The sequence below is a fragment of the Atractosteus spatula genome, chromosome 25 (genome assembly GCF_055471065.1).
Source record: "Atractosteus spatula isolate fAtrSpa1 chromosome 25, fAtrSpa1.hap1, whole genome shotgun sequence".
Taxonomy (NCBI): Eukaryota; Metazoa; Chordata; class Actinopteri; order Semionotiformes; family Lepisosteidae; genus Atractosteus; species Atractosteus spatula.
The window spans coordinates 1,383,442-1,400,135 of NC_142730.1; the positions used below are offsets into that span (position 1 = coordinate 1,383,442).

At 56.5% G+C, this 16,694-nt stretch overlaps 2 protein-coding genes across 2 annotated transcripts; both read left to right on the plus strand.

The window, feature by feature from the left end:
* LOC148814976 (uncharacterized) lies at window positions 1-3,356 on the plus strand. The gene is made up of 3 exons (XM_088905534.1): window positions 1-178; window positions 1,050-1,362; window positions 2,131-3,356. The coding sequence occupies exons 1-3, from the start codon at window positions 128-130 to the stop codon at window positions 3,294-3,296; spliced, it is 1,530 nt and encodes a 509-aa protein (XP_088761660.1). The 5' UTR covers window positions 1-127; the 3' UTR covers window positions 3,297-3,356.
* Window positions 3,357-8,954: 5,598 nt separating this feature from the next.
* LOC148814977 (uncharacterized) lies at window positions 8,955-14,051 on the plus strand. Its single transcript, XM_088905545.1, has 8 exons — window positions 8,955-9,132; window positions 10,495-10,619; window positions 10,756-10,984; window positions 11,136-11,287; window positions 11,798-11,942; window positions 12,307-12,451; window positions 12,700-12,790; window positions 12,888-14,051. The coding sequence occupies exons 1-7, from the start codon at window positions 9,075-9,077 to the stop codon at window positions 12,785-12,787; spliced, it is 942 nt and encodes a 313-aa protein (XP_088761671.1). The 5' UTR covers window positions 8,955-9,074; the 3' UTR covers window positions 12,788-12,790; window positions 12,888-14,051.
* Window positions 14,052-16,694: the final 2,643 nt, after the last annotated feature.

Here is a 16,694-nt window from a genome sequence, read left to right on the forward strand (position 1 = left end):
TCTCGGAAAACACGCACATTTCTGCTACATATCTGGATTAGCGGTTACGGTTTAGAGAGAGAAATACACACGCCAAAAAAGGGAAAAAAAAAAACGTTTCCAAGAAGAAAGAGCAACTAGAAACCTCATGTTCTCTTTCCAAATGGACAAAGACTGTTTCCTGCCGACCGCTGTCACCGTAAGTAGGAGTCGCTGGGCTCAGAGGTTCCGCCCGAACCGGCCACAGAGCAGAACCCTCCCAGACAGAACCGAGATGCATTTTAGCTTCGTCCGCACTCAGAGAAATGGGAAGAACAGCTCAATTTCACCCGGGGCTCGGCGGAGGGGAGGCTCTGAGCCATCTTGTGACGGCCGCGGCTGTCGGGGCGGGGAAGCATCTGGCCGCAGTGCCGTCGCTGCCCGGCTCGGCTCCCAGCGGCGCCAGCCTGCGGACCGCTCGGTACCGGCTGCGGCTCGGCTCGGCCCGGCTCGGCCCGGCGTGTGGGTGGCCGGCGGGCGAGCCTGAGATGAGAGTCCCTCTCTCTCTCGGGCCGGGCCAGCTGTGACTTTGCGTCAGGAGCTCGCAAGAGAAGGCGAGATGATAATACTATTACTACTACTAATAATAATAATACGACAGCTGTCCTGCTGGCCTGTCTGTCAGCGCTGGGGACAAGGCTCAATTCCTGGGGTGCTGTGTGTGTGGAGTTTGTATGTTCTCCCTTGGGCTTTTCCTCTGGGTGCTCCACCCTGCTGGTGGGTTAATGGGCTCCTGGAAATACTAGCCCTGGTGTGTGCGCGTCTGTGACTGCGGCGGCCCGGTGCCCAGACCGGGGGACCCAGGGGGTACCCCGCCTTGTGCCTGCTGCATGCTGGGATAGGTCCTGCTCCCCTGTTCTGGTTGGACACAGGGAAAGAGCAACAGGGTGGCTGTTCTGTGCTCGTTGGTGGTTTCTTGGAAAGTGCGGGGCCCTCAGCAGAGCAGACTGTGGGGTCCCTGTTTCTCAGTGGCTGGTGTTTTGGGAATAACCAGGATTTTTCGTCTTTTGTTGCCGCTGCCCCTGTCTCAGCGGGGCCCCTGCTCCTGGCTGGAGATGCACCAGTTCATCGGCGACCTCATGGCCTCTGCGCCCATGAAGGACGGCGGCCAGCAGGAGGCGCTGCGCGGCACCTGGGAGGGCGCTGCCCCTGACGCCCTGGGGCTCAAGGCCCCTGCCTCGTCCCAGGGCAAGCCTGCCTACCCCAGCCCCCAGGCCGGCTTGAAGCTCGAGCACTGCAAGGTCGGCTACAGCCTGCAGGGGGCGCTGGAGCAGATGCGGGAGGCCGAGAGAGCTGGGGCCGAGCCGGGGTCCGACAGCAGCAGCACCAACAGCAGCCAGCACTGTAAGTGACACAGCAACCTGCATAAACTTGTCAGGTCTCCTGTTATCGTTCTGCTTTACACCCATTCTCTCATTGAGCATCAGTTGTGAAACCACTCAGCTTTATACCTACAATTCCTGGACTGTCCAGGGAAAATAAGGGCCTGTGTCCACAGTCCCTGACAGCACTGCAGGACCACAGCAGAGTCTCCATCCCCTGGAGGAGACACAGCTCTCACTGACAGCACTGCAGGACCACAGCAGAGTCTCCATCCCCTGGAGGAGAGACAGCTCTCACTGACAGCACTGCAGGGCCACAGCAGAGTCTCCATCCACTGGAGGAGAGACGCAGCTCTCACTGACAGCACTGCAGGACCACAGCAGAGTCTCCATCCACTGGAGGAGAGACAGCTCTCACTGACAGCACTGCAGGACCACAGCAGAGTCTCCATCCACTGGAGGAGAGACAGCTCTCACTGACAGCACTGCAGGACCACAGCAGAGTCTCCATCCACTGGAGGAGAGACAGCTCTCACTGACAGCACTGCAGGGCCACAGCAGAGTCTCCATCCCCTGGAGGAGAGACAGCTCTCACTGACAGCACTGCAGGACCACAGCAGAGTCTCCATCCCCTGGAGGAGCAACTCCTCCAATTTACTCATAATTGATCTTTGTTTTTTTTCAGCTGGACATCTCCACTATAAGTCTGTTTTCTACGTTTTGCTCCTTTTCGTTATTTTTTTAGCAGAAACTGCTGTAACCCACCGCCCCCCCCCGTCTCCCCCTCCAGTCCAGCACCGGACCTGTTCCTGTCCTGGCTGCCCTTTCGCCATCCAGAACCTGAAGACCCGGGACAGCGGGCTCCCCCAGCCGCGGGTCCAGTCCAGCCGGCGCCAGGAGGTCCAGATGCAGGCCAAGGAGGTGGGCGCCGGTTCTGTCGGCCTGGGCCTGTGCCTGGGTCTGGGCCTGACTCTGGACGACGGCGCCGGCGTCTGCCCGCCCAGATCGGAGCAGAGCCGTCACGACCCGGACGTCTGCCCCAGCCCCAAGCACAGCCCGGCCCACCAGCAGCAGCACCCGCCGCCACGGAACCAGACCGGTCCGGCCCGGGACGCGGCGCCCTTCCCCTGCCTGTCCTGCCACCGCGGCTTCCAGAGCTGCGCCCAGCTCCTGCGGCACCAGCAGGGCCACGCCCAGCAGGAGGGCGGGCAGAGCCACCCCTGCATGCACTGCCACGCCGCCTTCGCCCGGCCCGGCCAGCTGCTGCAGCACCAGCGCGCCGCGCACGCCTCCAAGGCCGGCGGCTTCCTGTGCGCCGAGTGCGGCCGCGCCTTCAACAGCAACAGCAACCTGCGCGTCCACCTGCACGTGCACACGGGCGCGCGGCCCTACGCCTGCCAGGACTGCGGCAAGAGCTTCAGCCAGTCGGGGGCGCTGAAGATCCACCGGCGCATCCACACCGGCGAGCGGCCCTACGTCTGCTCCTACTGCGGCCGCGGCTTCCCCCACCTGGCCGGCATCCGGGCGCACCAGCGCACGCACACGGGCGAGAAGCCCTACCGCTGCCCGCACTGCGGCAAGTGCTTCACCCAGTCGGGGGCGCTCAAGATCCACTGCCGCATCCACACCGGCGAGCGGCCCTACCTGTGCGCCGCCTGCGGGAAGGGCTTCTCCAACCGCTCCGGCATCCGCTTCCATCAGAAAACGGTGCACGGGATCGCTCCGGACTCCGCGCCCGGCCCCAGCTCGCCCCCGGCCCCGCCCGTGGCCCCGCCCGCGCCGGTGCTGCCCTACGCCTGCGAGGACTGCGGCCTGCGGTTCCGGGACGCCCTCTCCCGCAACCGGCACCAGAAACTGCAGCACTACGCCGACCAGGAGGAGGAGGAGGAGAGGAGAGGCAGGGAGGGAGAGAGAGAAGGAAAGAGAGAGAGGGAGGGAGGAGGAGAGGAGGTGTAGAGGGAGAGGAGGAGAGGAGGTGTAGAGGAGAAGGAGAGAGAGGGAGGAGGAGAGGAGGTGTAGAGGGAGAGGAGGAGAGGAGGTGTAGAGGAGAGGGAGAGAGAGGGAAAGAGAGAGGGAGGGAGGAGGAGAGAAGGTGTAGAGGGAGAGGAGAGGCGGGGAGGGAGAGAGGGAAAGAAAGAGAGGGAGAGGAGAGGAGGTGTAGATGGAGAGATAGAGGGAGTGTTGAGAGAGGAGGAGAGGGAGTATAGAGGGAGAGAGAGGAGCAGGAGAGGGCAAGAGGGAGTGTAGAGAGAGGAGAGAGAGGGTGGGTGCAGGGCTGGTCTAGTGTGAGGGGAGAGACAGCAGGAGTTATTCCGACAGGCCAGAGCCGGAGAGAGGAAGAGGGATTGAGGAAGAGGAGGGGGTCCAGCACAGCCCTCATGGAGCAGAGACCCTGGACAGTCTGAGAGCGGATGAGCCAGCGACTGACCCTGGAGGGGCGCCCCCACCCCCTCCGAACAAGACCCCGACCGCTCCGACCGTTCAAGGAGCTTGAGAGTTCCTGGGGTCACAGTCTGCCTGTGACTGAGTGACACTGACCACAGCACTGCCCCACCCTCCCCAGGAACGACAGGACAGTCCCTTCACCCCTCCGACCGTGGGAGTCTCTCTGTCCCTCTGTGTCTCTGGCTCTCAGACTCCAGAGCTTTATTGACACAGTTGACATGACCAGGCTGTCTCTCTGCCTGTGTCTGCCTCTCTCTTTGTGTCCCAGATTCAAGAGCTTTATTGGCATGACCAAAGTCTGAATTAATGTCTCTCTTTATGCCTGACTTCCTGTCTCCCTCTCCCTCTCACTGTCCTCTCCTGTCTCTCTCTCTATGCCTGTTTTTCTGCTTGTCTCTCACTTTTTCTGCCCCCCTCTCTATTTTACTGTGTCTCTCTACCCCTCTCTCGCCCCTCTGTCTGTCTCTAACTCCTGCTGTCTCTGTCTCCGTCTCCTCTGGCCTGTGCCTGTTTCCTGTGGCGGATAAATGCGCAGACAGTACAAACCAAAGCTGATCCTGTGTGTGTGGTCTCGCAGCGACGCCTAGTGGCTGGAGTGGGAACAGCAGTTGGATATCGACCAGTGAGAAGGGCGAGGCGCGCAGAGCCGCGGCTCCTCCCGGGACCAGCCCGCGGGCGGCCGGCAGAGACTCCGGGCTGCGCAGCCGGGCGCCCAACGGGACCTTCCCACCCGTCTGCCTTCCTTTCCGAAAGGAGGGGAACAGTTCTAGGATGGCACAGCTGCAGAATTCTGGTGGCTCTGAGACATTTGGAAACGTGCTGAGAGACCCCTCTGTGTGAGGACTGCAGGCGGGCTGGAGCCCCAGACTGGACATGTCCTCCCCAGCTGTCCTCTGTCCCAGCCGGCTCGCTCCAGCTCCTTCTTCCCTGCTTACGTTGGGAACAGTGTTCTGTACATGTATTCTAATACAAATAACCTTAATGCGAGGCCTTTAAAAGCGCAGTAAGAATTAACAGCAACTAATTTATCTTGTATATATTGTCTTGGGCGGTTTTACTCCAAGCTGTTCGAACCCCAGTGTGCCTTTAACGTTCGCTTGTTGCCCCGGAGGCTCTGAAGAGCCATTTTTAAATGACCCTGCCCCCTAACGAAGTCAATGTAGTAATTAGTCCAGTTGAGGTCTGTCTGTGGAGTTACGCATCTCTCTCGGATTCAGGGAGTCCCTTCGCTGTTGGGGTCTGCTGGTCCCCAGGATTCCTCACCACCCCTGGACCCGAGACGCCCTCGTCCATCCAGGGGAGTCCCACTGACCCCCGGTCCCCTGGGAGCACTTGTTCAGGTATCAGCCAGTTAAGCAATTAAGTTGATTGCTGGCTGAAGGCAGCCGCCTGTTGCCCTCCAGGAGTGAAGGGTCATTCCGCCTGCTTACCGGCCACCAGACGTTCCCAAATTGTGACAATTCAGTGATGTGACAGAGAAGCGGGGTCCTCCAGCGCAGTCAGCTCCAGCACAGTCCCCTCCAGCGCAGTCCCCTCCAGCGCAGTCAGCTCCAGCACAGACCCCTCCAGTGCAGTCAGCTCCAGCAGAGACCCCTCCAGCGCAGTCAGCTCCAGCACAGACCCCTCCAGCACAGACCCCTCCAGTGCAGTCCCCTCCAGCGCAGTCCCCTCCAGCGCAGTCAGCTCCAGCACAGACCCCTCCAGCGCAGTCAGCTCCAGCACAGACCCCTCCAGTGCAGTCAGCTCCAGCAGAGACCCCTCCAGCGCAGTCAGCTCCAGCACAGACCCCTCCAGCACAGACCCCTCCAGTGCAGTCCCCTCCAGCGCAGTCCCCTCCAGCGCAGTCCCCTCCAGTGCAGTCAGCTCCAGCGCAGTTCCCTCCAGCGCAGTCCTCTCCAGCGCAGTGCTTTCGAGCACAGTCCCCTCCAGTGTAGTCCCCTCCAGCGCAATCAGCTCCAGTGCAGTCAGCTCCAGCGCAGTGCTCTAGAGCGCAGTCCACTCCAGCGGAGTGCTCTCTGGCGCAGTCAGCTCCAGCGCAGTGCTCTCCAGTGCAGTCAGCTCCAGCGGAGTGCTCTCCAGTGCAGTCAGCTCCAGTGCAGTCAGCTCCAGCACAGTGCTCTAGAGCGCAGTCCACTCCAGCGGAGTGCTCTCTGGCGCAGTCAGCTCCAGTGCAGTGCTCTCCAGTGCAGCCAGCTCCAGTGCAGTCAGCTCCAGCGCAGTGCTCTCCGGCGCAGTCCCCTCCAGCGCAGTGCTCTCCGGCACAGTCAGCTCCAGCTCAGACCCCTCCCCCCCAGAGCAGTCAGCCTGTTCCTTTCCATCTCGGCACACTCCAGCACACCTTGGTTATTATCTCCGAAGTTATTATATAATCAACTTGACTCAGTGCTGGCGGAGGAGCAGGGTGGAGGGTTGGCGGAGCAGTGTCATTTCAGATCTTCAGGTAGATTTAGACACCCAAAGAGATGACAAGTAGTGTTTGTTTTTCTGTTTTTGTACTAGTCTCGCAGACAGAACGGCTCATGTGAAGTCCATTCACAAGTGTTACACAGTGCTCTGGGCATTACAGTGTGCAGTAAAAAAATCCTTAAAACTATGTATTTAACACACCCCTGGAGTGTTGAGCGCTTGGTGTTCATGGAGTTCAGTGGAAAGTGTTACAAGATGGTCTGTGCTGTTCAGTAGAAAGATCCTTACAGCTCTTCTTACTTAATACATGCTTGGTCTCAGATTCTTTCCACATACCTGCGCTTAAATTTCTCTCTCTCCTCTGTCTCTTTCTCTCTGTTTCTCCTCTCTCTCTTCCCTCTCTCTTCTTTTCTCTCCCTCTCTCTTCCTCCTCTCTCTCTCCCCTCTCTCTCCTTTTCTCTCCCTCTCTCTTCCTCCTCTCTCTCTCCCCTCTCTCTCCTCTGTCTCTCCCTCTCTCTTCCTCCTCTCTCTTTCTCACTGTGGCCGATGTTCTCTGTAATCGGACCCTTCTGTTCTTTTGAGTCCTGCTCCTCTCCTGTTTTCTGCTCACTAATGACAATAAAGACCAGCTACCAGCTTCACACAGACACCGGGCTGCCATTACTGGGTGTCATCACTACAGGCTAGGCCAGGCGAATGCAGTACTGAGGGCAGGTCAGTGTGTCTGCAGGGCTGTCCGGTCCTGATCCTGTAGGGCCGGTCAGTGTATCTGCAGGGCTGTCCAGTCCTGATCCTGGAGAGACAGGTCAGTGTGTCTGCAGGGCTGTCCAGTCCTGGTCCTGGAGGGTCAGTCAGTGTGTCTGCAGGGCTGTCCGGTCCTGATCCTGTAGGGCTGGTCAGTGTATCTGCAGGGCTGTCCGGTCCTGATCCTGTAGGGCCGGTCAGTGTATCTGCAGGGCTGTCCAGTCCTGATCCTGGAGAGACAGGTCAGTGTGTCTGCAGGGCTGTCCAGTCCTGGTCCTGGAGAGACAGGTCAGTGTGTCTGCAGGGCTGTCCAGTCCTGGTCCTGGAGAGACAGGTCAGTGTATCTGCAGGGCTGTCCAGTCCTGATCCTGGAGAGACAGGTCAGTGTGTCTGCAGGGCTGTCCAGTCCTGATCCTGGAGAGACAGGTCAGTGTGTCTGCAGGGCTGTCCAGTCCTGGTCCTGGAGGGCCGGTCAGTGTATCTGCAGGGCTGTCCAGTCCTGGTCCTGGAGGGACAGTCAGTGTGTCTGCAGGGCTGTCCAGTCCTGGTCCTGGAGGGTCGGTCAGTGTGTCTGCAGGGCTGTCCAGTCCTGGTCCTGGAGGGACAGTGTGTTTGCTGTCCACATTCTTCAACACAATAGCAGCTACTCTGCTTTATAAAACCAGGCCAGTTACTGGTGTGGTGACCTGATGGATGGGTTTGTCTTTGCTGGGCTGTGTGGCGTCAGACCCGCGGGTCACAGCAGCGTTGGGGGGATCACTCTCCTGGCCGACGCACCGCTGAAGCACGACGCCACTCAGAAGCCACGCCAGGTGCTGTCTCGCCGCCACACACACTCATACACACTGAGCTCCACAGTCTGTTCACTACACAAGACACACACACACTGATGCACACACAGTGACACACGTACACACTAACACCAGGATTCTTCATCTAATTAGCTAATTAGGCACTAATTCATACTGGGATGAAGATTTGTTCCCACTAAAGAATTTGCGTCCATGGATACACAGACACACACACACACACACACACACACACACACACAGACAGACAGACAGCACCCCGGGAGCTGGCCAAGGTCCCACACCACCGCGTCGCTGCTGGGATTCGTTTCTTAATGAGGCTTCATGACCGAGGCTGTCGCACACCTGCAGACCCGATTCGTCCCACCGGCAGGCTGTGCCCAGCTGAGGCCTGTCCAGACCTGCCCTTTGACCCCGGCTCGCAGCCGCATCAGCGACACCCGAGACCTCGAGCGCGAGGAGCCGCGGTTCTGCCACGCGGCTGACGGACGCAAGCGAAGCGAAGCACAGAGGGGGGGCAGGTTCTTCTTCACTAACAACTCTGATGAGGATGATGATGAAGGAGTGTCAGTGTGAAGATACAGATGAGCTGGACTGAGTGTCTCTACAGTGACTCTACAGCTCTGATGATGATGAAGGAGTGTCAGTGTGAAGATACAGATGAGCTGGACTGAGTGTCTCTACAGTGACTCTACAGCTCTGATGATGATGAAGGAGTGTTAGTGTGAAGATACAGATGAGCTGGACTGAGTGTCTCTACAGTTACTCTACAGCTCTGATGATGATGGTGATGAAGGAGTATTAATGTAAAATTACAGATACTCTAGAGTGTGTGAATCCAGCATCCCATCTAATCCCCATCTAATTTTGTGGTGTCATAACACGCCACATCGTTCATAATACCTGCTAATTGAGGGGATTAAATGAGGTCACACAATTTACATTTTATAGGACAGTCTGGCAACGCATGACGTCACGGATTCCTTGCGTTGTGATTGGAGGGCAGCTTGTATAACTAAGAAAAAAAAAGTTATACCTGACGTCAAATATAGCAAAAATATTTACCGAAACAAATTAATTTGATCGTCCGGTTATTGAAACATGGGAGAGGTTACGTTTGCCTAAGTAAAAAAAAAATGCACATTTTGATTCTGATGTTCATGTTCTGGTGCTGTTATAATTGCTAATTAGGCGTGTTAATTGTGCAGGCAGGGCGGAGAGAGTCTTGTTTGCGGAAGACGGGTCTTGCGGCTCGATATATAATCTGGAGTAGACACTTCCTGCTTCATACTTGCGCAGTTTCCGAGACCGACCGGACCGAACGCAAACCATGAGAACCTTTCTCCTCTTGGCGCTCCTGGGCCTGCTGGCTCTTCCCGGGTCATGCGGTGAGCTCTCTCCGGCCGGATCCGGCCAGAACTGTAGAACCGCAGAATCTGTCTGCTGTCCGGACAGCCGGAGTAGAGTAACTGGGTCGCTTTATCGCGGTGGTTTAAGGTCGTTTCGCAGCCGGTTCTGAAAGGCATAATTGGGTGACCCACAGCAGGCTTGGGGAAAGAATCGCATTTGGATCCGGTTCCGAGCATTGCACTTCCAGGAGGTCTGCTGGTCTGTGAGCCCTTCTTCCTGTTCGGAGACCCGAACACAAGTGCCGGCACGAAGGCGGTACCGTTCGCTTTCGGAACCTCCCCTGCTCGCGCAAGGGTCCCGGTCCAGACACGGCGCTCGGATATTAACCTCGGAACCGGCCGAGGTCGCGGCTCCTTCGCCCGTCAGAGCCGTCTTTCGGAAACCGAGCCGGGGCGAACCACTCGACACCAGAACCGGGCAGGAAAGTTCGTTGAACTTGTACTGGCGCAATACTGGGCTGCCGAGGCGACTTGATGATAATGATGATGAAAGGGCTTCTTGCTCGGCTCGGCTGGGGGAGGTTCCCAAGTGCGCAGGTAGAGACCGCTCTGACTTCCGCCTGGCCGGACCGGTACCTGCGGACGGGGACGAGCGGGCGGAAGTGAGGAAGTACCCGGGAGGTTCCGGGCCGCTGGTTGTAGGTCCCCGCGGTGTGTAGTGACATTGTAGTGTGTCTGGAAACTCTTTGTTTTTATGTCAATTGTATTGGTTTTGCTTTCGCAACACGGATGTAACTCACTCGGTCATGCCAGTAAAGCACCTTGAATTGATTCGAAATTGAATTGATTGTGTCGGTTGGGGGGGGTGGCGGGTCCTCAGAGCCGCACGGGACAGACGAGTCGCGCGTGAAACCCGCGATGACCCGCGTGTTTGTGTCACGGGGCGGGTGACCAGCTGAGCTGCAGCGGCGAAGCCACGGTCTCGCCGGGAGACTTCCCGGGCTCCGGTGACTTTCGGTTTCGGCTCGCGTGTGGGAGGGACAGCGTGGTGGTGGGGTCGAGATCTGCGAGTGGGAAGCCCCTGTTTTCCACAGAAGACGAGGGGTGGAAATTCCTGCCGGCCTCTGCGCAGATCTCGTCTCTGCCAATGGATGCTGGTCTCCGCGCTCTCCTGTGTAACAGTTTCTGTGACGTGAACAAAGTCCGTGTTAATGTACTGGAGTGTCCAGTCAGTGTGTCTGTATTAACCCCTCTCTCTCTCAGTGCAGTGTTAATGTACTGGAGTGTCCAGTCAGTGTGTCTGTATTAACCCCTCTCTCTCTCAGTGCAGTGTTAATGTACTGGAGTGTCCAGTCAGTGTGTCTGTATTAACCCCTCTATCTCTCTCTGTATCTCTGTCAGGTTCTCCTTCTCTGGTCTTGAAGGGTCCAGCTGGCCCAGTGCTGGAGGGTCAGTCTATCAGTCTGGAATGTCTCTCTGACCCGGAGTCGGACATGAGTGGAGTGTATTTCCAGAAATACTCTCGGGTCAGTGCTACCTGCTCGGACAACATTTCCGCTGATCTGTCAGATACCCTGATCACTTCCCTGACTGATTGACCGCCTCACTGGCTCTCTGACTGCCTGACTGACCGCCCGCCTCACTGTGTCTGGTCTCTTGCAGTACATGGGCTCCTGGTACCGCCTGGACCAGGCCCGGCACTTCCGGTGCTGGTTCTTCGAAGTGAATGTGACCCGGACTGAGGGCCGCCTGCAGCTCCACATCCCCGCGGTACAGAGCTGGACCAGTGGCCCTTACCGCTGCGCCCGTGACCGTTCCAATGCCAACGACACTGGGCCCAGCGCCAGCAACAGCTCCAGCGTCTCCAACAGCCTGTCCGTCCCCGTGCACTGTGAGTGGGTCCAGAGTGGGTCCAGAGTGGGTCCAGAGTGGGTCCAGAGTGGGTCCAGAGTGGGTCCAGAGTGGGTCCAGAGTGGGTGTGTGTGCTGTGAGCTCTCTGTCTCATGACCTGCCTCTGCCCTGTCTCCCCCCCCCCCACACAGACATGAGGGAACTGTCCATCTACAAGGACAGCAGCTTCTACAGCCGCTTCTCCGGCCAGCTGCAGGAGCTGCGCGTGGCTGTAGGGGGCGACGTGGAGGTCGAGTGCTCGACCTCGGCCTCCGAGACGCCGCAGTTCTCCTGGAGCAAAGAGGTGAGACTGGAGCCGTCTCCTTGCCTGCCTGTCGATCTCTCTCTCTCTCTCTCTCTCTCTCTCTCCATAGCACTTACACTGCAGCTGTCTCTCTGTCTGGTGAATCCCAGCCTCCCTCATGCAGAGCTCCTCCCTGTCTCTGACTCTCTCCTCGCACAGAAATCACATTCAAAGCTTTTCTTCCCCTGAAATGTCTCCCTCGAGATAAAGGCCTTATTGTGCTGCCTGGGTCCGGTCTCCCTCAGCAGTGAGCCCTGCGCCGCTGTGCGATGCTGCCCTCTAGTGCGTGACTGAGAGCTGCAGCAGCAGGCAGAGGCCCACTGCAGCATGTTCAAACCCACAACTCAGCACTGCTGTTCCAGGCCTGTAGGGCCTGTTGTAGATGCTGACGCAGACTGGACCATTATGAGGGGGTGGGGAATAAGGGACTGTTCCACTGTGTTGCAAATAAGGGGGGTGGCAGTGGCTCAGTCTTGTCCCCCCCCCCCAACTCCTCTCCTCTGCTTGCAGGGCGATGACTGGATGGAGCTGTCCAGCAAGCTGAAGCTGCGCAGGGTTCGAGACGAGGACTCTGGGACATATACCTGTACGGCACAACACCCCTCCGTCTCCTCTCTGGTCAAGAGACGCTCCCTGCAGATCTTCGTGGTGCCAGGTGGGGGCGCTGCTAGCTCACCACTGCCAAGGGTCTGGGGGGACAGGGGGTGGGGGAGCAGGGTGACCACGCCCCAGGGGCCTTGTCTCCAGGTGAGATTAGTCACTAATTGATGTGTGAGCTCGTTAAGAGCTGGGGCAGAAGAAGCCTCAGGCTGTCTAAATCCGTGCAGTTCTCCGGAATCCGGCCCTGTGATCCTCACAGATGGGGGGGGGGGGTCTCCACAGAAGAGGCGGGGGGGGGGTTTGCAGGGTGTGGCACAGGTTGGTGGGAGGGGCTGAGGGGGCGGTCTTGGGGGGGGGGGGGGGGGTCTCTGTGTGTCAGGATGGGGGTTCTGATGGATGTGGTTTTTGGGGTCACGCAGAGGAAGAGCTCCCCTGGCTCCAGTCCGCGCAGGGCCGTCTCGTGCTGATGACATCAGTCCCGGCAGCTGGACTGCTGCTGCTGGCGCTGGGCCTGTCCGTCTGTCTGTACCGGCGCAGCAAGCACAGGGCCAGCAAGGGGCCCATGTAGGTGACCGTGTACCCGTGTCTCTGTCTCTGTCTCTCTGCTCCTGTCTTTAGTAGTTCCAATTCATGGCGCTTCACTGACTGCTGAATTAGTCTTGCTAAAGCGGACACAATCAACAGCACTTCAGAGAACATGGCTGAGAGACGGGCAGGGTCCCCTGTCTGTGTCTCTCTGTCCCCAGCTTGTCTGTCTCACTCTCTCTCTCTCTCTCTCTCTCTCTCTCTCTCTCTCTCTCTCTCTCTCTCAGTGACGATCACTCACAGAAGAAGCCCATCTACAGGAGCAGTGTGGAGTCCCTGTCCTCCACTGTGGGAGACACCCAGCCCCTGGTCTGACCGGTGAGGGGGTGGGGGGAGGAGTGAGAGGGAGAGGGGTAATGAACACTTGGACTGTGGGACGGACCGCACTCATCTGTGTTTCCTCCTCCTTCTGCAGGACCTCGGTCTTCAGGACACCTGTCTTCCAGCTGGGGGGGGCAGTCCTGGGGGGCTCATCGCCGTTAAAAAGAGATGAGATTGAGGCTCTTTCCTTTCGCTCTTGAAATATGTGATTATCTTCCGGGTTTCACGCAGGGTGCTGACTGGACTCTGTTCTTCTGCACAGTCAGAGCCGCGGGGCTGTTCTAGAGTGGCAGGTAGCGGATCGGGGAGCTCTTGAGCTGCAGGGGCGGGTCTAGAGCCAGGAACTCCAGGCTGCCAGGCGGGGGAGCTGTGGAGACTCGCTGTAGAACGGCCGACTTGAGGGACGGGAGGGGTTGGACGCTGGCCTAGAGCGACTCTCCTCCATCTGGGTCCGCAGGCCGTGAGGAGGGAATCGAGCCTGGAACGGGGGTCTAGCACAGGGCTCTTACTGGTCCTCCTGAAATCCCCTCTATTCTAAAGATTAGGAGAGAAGTAGAATTTACTGATCGATTAAGTGAGTGACTTATAGTTTTTTAGATTCATGCTCAAAACGATCTGTTACTAAATTTAATAAAGACGTCTGCTTGAAGAGCAGATTGCAGTGAGGTTAGGATTACGGGCTCCCCTGGGGCTGGGCTGGACACCCCAGATCTAGGACTAAGCACGGGCCAAGAAGTGGAAGAGGTGCCAGGGGTGACTGTACCCTGACACACAACATGGAGGGGTTTGATCCGGAGCTGTGGAACATTATCTAGAGCTGAAGAGGTGCCAGGGGTGACTGTACCCTGACACACAACATGGAGGGGTTTGATCCGGAGCTGTGGAACATTATCTAGAGCTGTTGCACTGATCTTTTACCGTCTGCTACTGCTGTCACAATCGTCAGGGTTTATTCTACAGGCACTGGTTTTGATTGCTTTTTTTCTTCTTCACATTGTATATGCAAATGAAATGCCAGATCTGCGATGAGAAGGAAAAGAAAGGCTGTTTCTGCCAGAGAATATTTTATCAAAGGAAAAGAGACAATCACACATATCGTTAAAAATATACTTTTATCTGGCAAGAGAATCCTTCTTTAGTGTGTTATCTGTTGGTGGAGTTTTGTCTCAGAAATACTGATGCACTTTTTCAATCCTTTGCCAGGGAGACAAGGCTCTCTTGTGGTGTTGCGCTTTGTGAATTAAAAAGGTGAAATAAAGAATTGGTCTGTTGTTTTTTTTTTTTTTTTTTTTTCGGGTTCAGGTAGCAGTGGAAACTGCTGTCCCTCTCCTCTCACCCTGCCCCCGAATTCACTCCGCTCTCCCTCTCTGACATCTCCTCGTTAATATTCCCTTCACACTCCTCCCGGGGTCGGACACACCGGTAATTCCCAGAGCCGATCTTGGAAAGAGGCAATCAAGGAGATATATTCGCCGCGCGCGCGTGTACGCAGCGCTGTATGTACTGTATAATTAAATTGCCCAGGCCGCTCTGCGGGTTGGACACACTCGTCGTCTTAACGATTTCCTCCGGCTCCGCGCCCCGTAAACAGCACCATCGTTAAGCTGTCGGCTTGTTTAATTATTTATTGCGTTAATATTATTAACGCCGCAGAAATGGTAATGCAGAACACACCCAGATGAAACAAATTGGACATCGAGGAAGTTAGAACAACAGCCAGTGTGAAAGACCACCCCAGCAGGGAATGAATTCAGTGCCATCATGGTTAGACCTGGACAGCATTGCTGCCTCACAGCACTGGGACCCTGGGTTCGAGTCTGTACAAGACTGAAGAGACTCAGCTCCTCAGCCCCCAGTATAATCCTCTGTACAGGACTGAAGAGACTCGGCTCCTCTTATCTTTTATGTCCAGGAGATAAGACAGGACATATGTCTTTGGGCATTAACTACAAAATTTAGTTTGTAACATAAAAACTGCTAACTGTTTGCGACTGAAAATAACTATAAGCACTAATTAAGCTATGGCAGGACTTACATTAGAAACTGAAGTCTGAGTGCTGAGAAGATTGTTTACTCTCAATTGAAATCATTTTATTCTCGACCACTAGGTGTCGCCACAGACGGGTTTAAATCGCAGCTGCTAACCTGAATTTTCCGTTATCATCGTCGGTCAGAATGAGCTTATAAAATTTATATAGAGAAGCGAGCGAAACAGCAGCGGACTCCAATTATCTTTTATGTCTCCCAGATTTATTTTAAAAAATAGATGAAGAGGAAACAAAACAATTAAATAAAATAAAAAAGCAAAAAGCCAAGGGCACCCCGTAACAGATCAGGAGAAGATGGAGAGACAGAGGGAGGAAAGAGAAAGAGGGGGAGTGGATGGAGACGAGAGAGAAGAGAAGAGAGACGAGAGGAAAGACGAGAGAGAGAGGAGAGAGAAGAGAGGAGAAGTCAGTGTGGCAGACTGTGCTGATCCCTCATTAACCTCAAGGCCAGTTCCCCAGAGCTCAGCTCAGCCACAGCTCAGTGCCCTGGGGGAGACAGCAGGGGCCACACTGAGCAGGACACTACAGCCATCTGTCAGGGAGAGAGGGGAGAGGAGACACACAAACCTCAATAAAGCTGGCTTATCTCACCTCCCCCCCTCCCTCTGTCCCCCTCTCTCCCCTGTCTCTCTCCTCTCTCTCCCCTCTCCTCTCTCTCTCCCCCCCTCCCTCTCCTGTCTCTCTCCTCTCTCTCTCTCCCCATCTCTCCCCATCTCTCCCCTCTCTCTCCCTCTCCTCTCTCTCCTCTCTCTCTCCCCCCTCCCTCTGTCCCTCTTTCTCTCCTCTCCCATCTCCCCTCTCTCTCCCTCTCTCCTCTCTCTCTCCCCCCCTCCCTCTGTCCCTCTCTCTCTCCTCTCCCATCTCTCCTCTCTCTCCCTCTCTCCCCCCTCCCTCTGTCCCTCTCTCTCTCCTCTCCCATCTCTCCTCTCTCTCTCCCCCCCTCCCTCTGTCCCTCTCTCTCTCCTCTCCCATCTCCCCTCTCTCTCCCTCTCTCCTCTCTCTCTCCCCCCTCCCTCTGTCCCTCTCTCTCTCCTCTCCCATCTCTCCCATCTCTCCTCTCTCTCCCTCCCTCTGTCGCTCTCTCCCCCCCCCGTGATCTCGTTCCCTCTGATCAGTGCCCTCTTGAGAATTCTGTTATTGGGTCTAATGAAATGTCTTTTACTTTCCCATCTTCAGAAGCACGTTCAAAGACGGAAACACAATTTGCCCACTCTTTGGTCCTCCCACAGACATGAGTGGGAGGGCTGCAGGAGCTGTGCGTATCATCAGCTCTCATACCCCTGCACCCACCACTCTCTGTGCACAGAGGTGCCTCCAGCTCCTAATTCCCACTGGGGACTCCGGCTGGGAACACCGCATGACCTCAGAGCTGATCCCTTGCAGTATCTTCCTGGAGTGATCCCCAGGTTGCAAAGAGGGCACCCCAACTTCCTGCTCCCTCACCCCCTGTCCCCTTCACGGCTCTTTTCACCTCCGTAATTGACCCCACTAATTGAGAGAATTATATCTAATTAATTGGCCTCCTCGGTCTCAGCTTTCAGCTTCCTAATACATCTTTATCAGCACCGTTAGAGCAGAACAAGAAAATTCAATCTGAAAAGAAACATTAATTAAGGTAATGGCTAATTAAATTAGGGGGATCAGACGCTGTAATTCGGATCGCGTCGGATCTTAAAATAAAACAAAACAATCCGTTTTTATTTCAGAATAGGTGAGCGCGGGCTCCGCCACAGCCCGGAAGACCTGCGATCGCGCTGTCGTGCTCAGATTGCTGTTATTACAGCGGCACAAGCATAACTCGTGTCCGTAAGCGTCCGCGTCAGCCTCTTCAAGAGCGGTGAGGGGTTTTATGA

Bases quoted from the DNA above. Each gene is read 5' to 3' on its own strand.
- LOC148814976 (XM_088905534.1), top strand. From the start codon at position 128: ATGTTCTCTTTCCAAATGGACAAAGACTGTTTCCTGCCGACCGCTGTC. The intron at 179-1,049 runs GTAAGTAGGAGT...CCCCTGTCTCAG, and splicing joins TCCTGCCGACCGCTGTCACC to CGGGGCCCCTGCTCCTGGCT. The intron at 1,363-2,130 runs GTAAGTGACACA...CTCCCCCTCCAG, and splicing joins CACCAACAGCAGCCAGCACT to TCCAGCACCGGACCTGTTCC.
- LOC148814977 (XM_088905545.1), top strand. From the start codon at position 9,075: ATGAGAACCTTTCTCCTCTTGGCGCTCCTGGGCCTGCTGGCTCTTCCC. The intron at 10,620-10,755 runs GTCAGTGCTACC...GGTCTCTTGCAG, and splicing joins ATTTCCAGAAATACTCTCGG to TACATGGGCTCCTGGTACCG. The intron at 11,288-11,797 runs GTGAGACTGGAG...CTCTGCTTGCAG, and splicing joins AGTTCTCCTGGAGCAAAGAG to GGCGATGACTGGATGGAGCT.